Source organism: Pituophis catenifer, unplaced genomic scaffold (genome assembly GCF_029215685.1).
Source record: "Pituophis catenifer annectens isolate HBS135680 unplaced genomic scaffold, rPitCat1.0.hap2 SCAF_1, whole genome shotgun sequence".
Lineage (NCBI taxonomy): Eukaryota > Metazoa > Chordata > Lepidosauria > Squamata > Colubridae > Pituophis > Pituophis catenifer.
Genome location: NW_027256881.1, coordinates 50868938 through 50877035, shown reverse-complemented (window position 1 = coordinate 50877035; position 8098 = coordinate 50868938). Strand labels below are relative to the sequence as shown.

General features: G+C 38.3%; 1 protein-coding gene across 1 annotated transcript; it reads right to left on the bottom strand.

The window, feature by feature from the left end:
- Nucleotides 1-226: 226 nt before the first annotated feature.
- FAM177B (family with sequence similarity 177 member B) lies at nucleotides 227-7115 on the bottom strand. Its single transcript, XM_070949288.1, has 5 exons — nucleotides 7086-7115; nucleotides 4864-5022; nucleotides 2984-3050; nucleotides 2541-2638; nucleotides 227-424 (listed from the first exon to the last, which is right to left on the bottom strand). Exons 1-5 carry the CDS (start codon nucleotides 7113-7115, stop codon nucleotides 227-229), a joined length of 552 nt encoding a protein of 183 aa, XP_070805389.1.
- Between the last annotated feature and the right edge of the window lie 983 nt (nucleotides 7116-8098).

Here is an 8098-nt window from a genome sequence, read left to right as displayed (position 1 = left end):
TTTACAAGCAAAAACAAAATTTAACCAAGTACAATCCAGAAATAATAACAGCAGTAATGTTGATATATAATATGGTCTAAAACAGTCCATTTAATCCATATAAAGACCAAACAATCCACCAAGAGTCCAACAATCCACTGATTCAACCTCTCAATACATGTACGTGAAGATTAGACAATTTGATCCAGCCCAAAACCATGCACATTTTATCTCCCATAATTTTGATTTATTTTAAATTTTGCAACCCATCTTCTTCAAGTTCATTTACATTTGCAACCGTATCCTTCTGAGGAAGAAAGGGGATATCATTACAATTAATAGACCCATATCTTAGCTGCTTCATTTCAAGGTGGTACTTTTCATTTGATGTGGTTGTCTCCTTCATTTTTAGCATCTCCTCATAATCTTCATCACTTTCATTTTTCTGAAATAGCCCAGATAATACATTATGCATTGTAAAAACAAAATATATTGTAGAAAGTCCTGATGGAGAAAGGCAAGAATGACTGATAACCACAGGTTTCCCATTACTTTTCAGATATTTTTTTTTTATTAGGATGCTTTGTAGATTTTATGGTACATGTTTTATTAGAGAATGCTGATTTAAAATGAAACATTACATGCTTTTGATTCATGCACAGATAACTAGATCAATCCATAGCGTAATTAATGTGGAAAGGACTTGAACGTAGTAGAATGAGGAGGACTATGCACTCAAAAAAGTATCACCACTGAGATTTCATTTTGAAGCAGCAGAGAGAAATCTCGGTGCTGATACTTTTGTGAGTGCATAGTCTACCTCATTCCGCTAAGTTCAAGTCCTTTCCACATTAATTAGGCTATGAATTGATCTAGTTATCCATGCATAAATCAAAAGCATGTAAAGTTGGATAAATATCACTGTATGAGCATTATAGAAACACGCAATTTTTTTGGTATGTCTGTATAAGGGATCTCCATCAAAAGTATATTTTTCAAAAGTCATCTTAATTATATGATTATTTTTTTTCTGATCCCATCTACTACATTTTTGGAACATAGACCATGGCTACTCTAAAGACAAGTTGATCTTATGATGTGTGTGTGTATTTGTATAACGATCTTCTATTATAATACTAGGATTAATATAATACTCTGATTTTTAAAAAGTAGCACAATCAATGTCATGTGACCCAACTTGGTACAGTAGGATGGTTTCTCCCCTTATCTATCATCTGTGGAATAAGGACATTGTTATTGCCTGATTGTACAAATACTTCTGAGTTTTACTGTTAACATAGCCAAAGTTTCGTATTATGATATTGAAAGGACACTGTTTTTTAAAAAAACTTTATGTCACCCAGGTTTTACTTTACTCTTCATAAATTTCATGGTCTAATAAGCTAATTGCATTTGGGGCATATGCTTCTAGCTACTCTATCACATGATCAGATTTTAAATATCCCAGCCTCCAACAAAATACCAACTTTACAGAGCAAACAGGTTTCTCAACATTACAAGCTGACCAGTAACTTTGCTCTGAACTCTTTGAAAGTTATTAAAACAAAAGTTGTCAGAAGTTGTTACATAGGTGCAGTAGTTTATAAGGATCAACAACCTGGACCATGAATCATAATTATGCAGTAATTTGCAAAATACCTGATTAGTAATGATTTCTTAAAGGAATAAATGTTTGAATGCATTTTTAAAGATAAACCTTTTTTTTTTACTTTCTTCCTCTTTTCCAATCTTTTCAGGGACAAGGACATATCTGGAATTTCCAAACAATTATAAAAAACAAATAAAAATTCAGTTGGAGTAAGGGGCTTCCCAGTTATAAAGGAAAATGTCTGCAAGCATATTGATGCCTATAGTCACCATTTGGGGGGGGGCATAAATACTGTATGAAGCTTTTAAAATCTGCAGTGACTCTCTTACAATCCTAGGATTTAAGCTCAGCTTTGAACTCAATGACTGATAAGTAGTTTAAGGACAACAGGAAGCATATATTCACAAAGTTTTATTGATATCATGCTTTTTTCTTTGAAATCTGGATGGGAAATAGTTAATCCAAGAATGAGAATACAACAGCTCTGACATTTATTACACAGAAGATAGGATAACAAGAATTCTAGCAAATAATCTATTTTTAAAATGAAACACCTCTATATTAGCAATTTAGGGCAAAACCCCTCATTCCTCCAGCTGAGGATATTCTGCTTCATTAATATAGTAAGAGCTCTAGATAATTTTTAAAGAACAAAATCTACCTCTAGCTCATTTAAACATAGATGGTCCCCAAACTAAGCAAGAATATGATGATGTCCAGAGAAACTTGCTTCCTTTTTTTCTTTTACAAATGCCATGAATTTTTCGGCCGTTTTTGGCAGTCAGAGTGCTGCAGGAGGCCATGGAGGCTGAAAACAGGCTGCGGCCGGGGGGGGGGGGCATGTCCAAGTGCTGCGTGGCCCGTTTTTGGCCAGCAGAGTGCTGCTGGAAGCCAGGGAGGCTGAAAACGGGCCACTTGCTTGAGGCCCTTACATTGCATTTGTTATATTTACCTTATTTTGTGTCCTGTAGTATTCATCCACTGCATACTGGTATTTAGCTTCATTGAGTCCAAGGAATGTGGCAAATTTCCCACCAAGAAAGTCACAAGCTGTAAGGATATTGGGGGGAAAAAAAGTAATTTGAACAAGTCATAGATTTGTGTGTGTGTGCAGATATGCAAGTATATATGTGGAGTATGAGTACAATCAGAACATCTATTAGTAGATAGTGGCCAGTATTAGTCTACAAATGTTTCCTTATCACATGCAATTTATTTTCTGGTTGTTGGAAGAAGAAAATAAATTCTGTGGCTGGGGCACAATCCATTATTAATTTCTTTGTAAAGGTATAAGAACATATAGGTTTTCTCAGGAATTGATGATGATGTACTAAACATTCTTACCTCACCAGCCTATCACTTACACTTAACCCACCCCCCACCCTGTATACTTACCAAAAAATGCTGTGGCTACAATTTGAAGTGCCCAGCTTCGTAGATAATTACCCCAAGAGAGATTGGCCTATGAATAAAGCCAGAGGTCTGTTGGTAACAATACAGAGACTCATCTGCAGCTGCTACAAAGCAATCATACCATGAGGATGCATTTTGGAGCAAGATCATAGGCTTCAGTTGCAAAAAGAGAAAGAGGAGGTTATTGCTGTATCAAAACTGCAATCAAGTGCTCACTTTTGCTGAAATTTCACTTTTACATTATATAAAGAAAAGCATCATTTTCCTGAAAAAAAAAATCCCAAACAAAATGTAATAGTAATAGGCAGTGGTGGGTTTCAAATTTTTTTACTACCGGTTCTGTGGGTGTGGCTTGGTGGGTGTGGCATGGCTTGGTGGGCATGGCAGGGGAAGGATACTGTAAAATCTCCATTCCCACCCCACTCCAGGGGAAGGTTACTGCAAAATCACCATTTCCTCCCGATCAGCTGGGACTTGGGAGGCAGAGAATAGATGGGGGCGGGGCCAGTCAGAATTTTTACTACTGGTTCTCCAAACCACTCAAAATTTCCACTACCGGTTCTCCAGAACTGGTCAGAACCTGCTGAAACCCACCTCTGGTAATAGGGCAATTCTCTTCCCACCCACCCCCCACCAAAAGTATTTCTCAATCTTATCTTCCCTTTTTGTCCTTTTTCATGAATAAACGGTAACCTCCTTGTGCCCATGAAATAGAACGGCTATCGAATAGCAGAGCTTCTAATAGAAGACAAGCAGGGCCAAAAAAACCAATCAAGGCTAAGAATTAATATTTAATATTACATGAGTAAAATATATTACCTTTATCAGCAGCCAAGAAATCCAGCAGGAAGACAAAGATTTTTGCAAACAATATATATTTCGTATACAGGTTTTTTTCACATATTTGAAAACACACACATCATTTATCATCTAGTAAGGTACTTAGAAATGATAGCTGAAAGGTCAAAAATCTTATTCTAAAATGTTTTTGAAATTCATCTCACTTCATTAAAAAGTCTTAGCATTTGTGTCACTGCGGTTGATCTGCTCCTTTCTTTTCTGTTCTGACCCAGCTCCCTGAACACGACAAACCCTCTGAAGTTAAACCAATGATTCCTTTATTAGGATCGCCAGCAGCCCTGGCAAAAAGTTTCTCTCTCACCGCAGGCTAACAAGTCTGTCCGGCAGGGAGATGAATAGTTGTCTGCCATATCTATTCATCTCTACCCTCTGCCTTTTATTCCCAGAGCTAGGGTGGGGCTTCGCTAGTAGTGGTGGCTCTTCTGTCCCAAGGATCGGCCCACTGATTTCCACTGCTCTCCTCTCCTCTGTCTTCTGCGCATCCATGTGTCAGGCACTGGACCCAGCTGTTCCTCCTCTTCCTCATTAGCCACCTCCAGACCTGGGGGCTGTTGACTCTCCATCTGAGGGCTAACAGATGGCCCAGGCTCCCCCCTCTGTCTCTCTCTCTCTCTCTGACAGCTCCATTCCCTCTTCCCCCTCAGGTTGCCCTGATTTGCTCATCTGATTTGGCTGCTGGAGGGGCTGACGGCCTACAGGCCACAACATTTTCTTTCTTTCCCTTCTATAGAATGCATATAAAACTAACTTCTTCAAAGGAAGTAACAAACCTCAGATTGCAGGAAAAGCTTATCTTCCAGGTGATTGCTGCTGACATGATCAGCAATTGTATTGCTGTTGATTTTCAGTGGTAAAAAAAGAGGAGGATCTATAGATTGCCCTAATGTACCAGCAGTCATACAAATAGATGAAGAAGAAGATGATGATGATGATACTACTACTACTACTACTACTAATAATAATAATAATAATAATAATAATAATAGCCATCGTAAACTCACAGCGTCAAGTAATGGCTTCTGATTGTCCTCCTCAACACCATCTTCTTCTAAACTGCATTCCTCCATTGTTTCACCATTTGCAAAATAAATAATCTTTCCAGGAGATTTATTTTCCTTTAGAATATTATCTCCCAGTTCCCTTCCATCATTCACTTCCTCCTGTTCATCAAAAGGAAAATCAACTCAGCCAAAACAATTTTAGGAAATGATGACAACTCTGATTTTTATTTCATCTTCTAAAAATAGAATAAAGTTTAGTTTAGTTTAGTTTAGTTTATTTCATTTGTATACCACCCTACTCCCGAAGGACTCAGGGCGGTGAACAGCCACAAGATAAAAACACATAAATACAAAATTTAAAACAGAATAAAACTGAATTAAACAATTTGGCCGAAGACAGATTTAAAAACATCCCAATAAATTAAAAACAAATAAAAAATTTGCATTTTAAAAGGGAAAAAGGGAAAAATTAGGCTGAGCCAGCCTGATGGAATAAAAAGGTTTTAAGAGCGCGGCGGAAGGTGTGTAGATCCGGGATCCTCCGTATCTCTGGGGGGAGCTCATTCCAGAGCTCCCCCCAGCCACAGAGAAGGCTCTCCCCCTGGGGGCCGCCAGTTGACATTGTTTGGCCGACGGCACCCGGAGGAGCCCCTCTCTATGAGAGCGTACTGGCCAGTGGGAAGCTACTGGTGGCAGCAGGCGGTCCCGTAGATAACCAGGTCCTAAGCCATGGAGCGCTCTAAAGATGGTAACCAAGACCTTGAAGCGCACACGGAAGACCACCAGGAGCCATGCAGCTCGCGCAGGAGAGGTGTTACATGGGAACGCCATGTCGCTCCCATAACCACCCGCGCGGCTGCACTCTGCACCAGTTGGAGCCTCCGGGAGCTCCTCAAGGGGAGCCCCATGTAGAGAGCATATGCAGTAGAATAAAAACATAATATTTGTAGCTCAGGGTTGAACTGTGGGGTCCTCGGGGCTCTCTGATCTTGGATGTTTTCCTGCAGATGTTCCATTACCAAACTAGGTAACATCATCAGGGATGTCATCATATCTCCTAGTTAGGTAATGAAACGTCTGCCAAAAAGAAAGAAAAAAGCAACCAAGTTCAGAGAGCACCAAGGACCTCACAGAATAAAAACAGACTTTTCAACTTTGAAGAGTTCATTTGAAGGCTTCTAAAATTAAACCAAAACCTCAGAAGCAAGTGAGGAAAGTCTGATCTAAATTTTGTGTTGAGAACATTTGAGCAACAAGAAAAGGAAACACATCAATCAATTTGGTGGGAAATAAGAAAAATTGGCATGAGCGTGCTGTTTCCCTCCCACCCCCCATTCTTTTAGGGTGTGCTTATATGTGTTGTTCCTGGAGATATGTTTTATGTGTACTTGAGACTGCTTTCATGTATTATAGTACAGGGCACTTCATTTGTTCTTTCAATCCTCTGACAAAGAAGTAGTCCTTTGAAATAAATTGGACCTTTGGTACAATAGTATCAACTGTTATGAACATTAAAAGATGAAATGACCCATTTTAATGTGAATCAAAAATCAGATTTACTACTGTGGCATTGATTTGTTATGATACTATGTACATTAATGCTTGAAAATAGTGAGGGTTGGCTATTTGTACTTTTATTTTTCACTCCAGATGGGCTGGTAAATCAACACACACACACACACAAAACTTTCATTGCTGTCTTATTTTTCACAAAAAAAATCAGGAGTAGGTTCTGTTCTTTGCACATGGTTACAATGTTGAAAAAGCTTATGCCAAAGGATTATTAGGATATTCATAAGCCAAATAGTGTCCTTATGATTAATGTGTGCTTACTTTGTTGCTACCCATCATGATTCCAGTCAACTTTCCTTATGACTGAAGCCCAAAGGAAACAAGAGAAAATAAAGCATGCTTCGTTCTTCATTTCTAAATCCATCTTTCAGTTATATTCAACTTCTTTCAAAACAATACTTACCGTAATTATCAGCAGTGAATTTTCAAACCCATTAAAAAGAAAGATTGCACACCAGCACACATTTTAATAATTGTATGCATTTTGTTGTACAATAACATGTTTCCCCAAACAACAAATTTATTCTTCAGCATTATCTTTCAAGTCATTGTTATAACCTAGACTGCAAAGTCTTTGAAAAACACAAAGTATCTCCTCTTGTATCAACTTCAAAGCAGTCGATATTTGACAGAACAGAACAAGAACTCACCTTTAGAGTTTTTGGGGAATTGTCCATCATGGAAATAATATCGGATTAAAATAATGCTGAGATAGAAGATGTAAAACACATCACTGGGGGTCCATGCAGAGAAATCTTGGAAATAAGAGCATTTCAAATGAGGCCAGCTGAAAAAAACAGTATAGTTTTATAGTTTTATATAGACCAGGATATCCCTTTGTCAACAAGGGTTGGCCAAGTTTGAAATGTGGGCTGGACTTTCTCCTCTTCCGTAATTTAATTACCAAATCTAAATATTTATAATGATAACCAGAAAGCTAAAGGAATGCAAAATGAGACTTTAGAAAATGGCTACACATATGATTACAATCAATACATTCCCATTTTGGGGAGCTATCTTCAGCATCTTCTTTTCACAATCCCCCCCCCCCGCCCACCCCCTTTTTAAGTCAAATGCTTTTGTGGTTTAGAAGTTCCGGGAGTACAATTCTTTTCCAGCAGATCTAATCAGCCACAAACAAATACCGCACCTCTGTTGAAAAGCAACATTACCTGGAACTGTAGATGCTATGCCATCTATGGGCTGCTTTATAGCATTGCCATGTCTTTTAAGACATCATGACATAGCTTGCTGCATCTTAAGGTGAGCGAGGGAACAATATAAGAAGAGAAAACAAGGATGCTGGGGAGGCATGAAAAATCAGTATGGTACCCCCATCCTTTTTTATAGCAGGGCTTCGATCACGTGTTACTGTTTGCTGTGTGCAAATTGAGAATAAGACATAGGCATCTTATATTCATATACAATCTTCATATATATATTTCCTTTTTGATATTTCCAATAGAGGGCAGTGACTGAAAGGGTACCCCACTGCAAACTTAAAAATTGTGGATCCAGTTGCAAACAACGATGGACTTTTTGAAGTTTTTCTACCAATCTGTATTTATTTCCAGACATGTGTCATGAAATCAAAAAGCCTTGAATTCTGACCATTCTTTGACTACCTGTACTCAGTCTCTCTCTAACATCATGAGTTTCTACT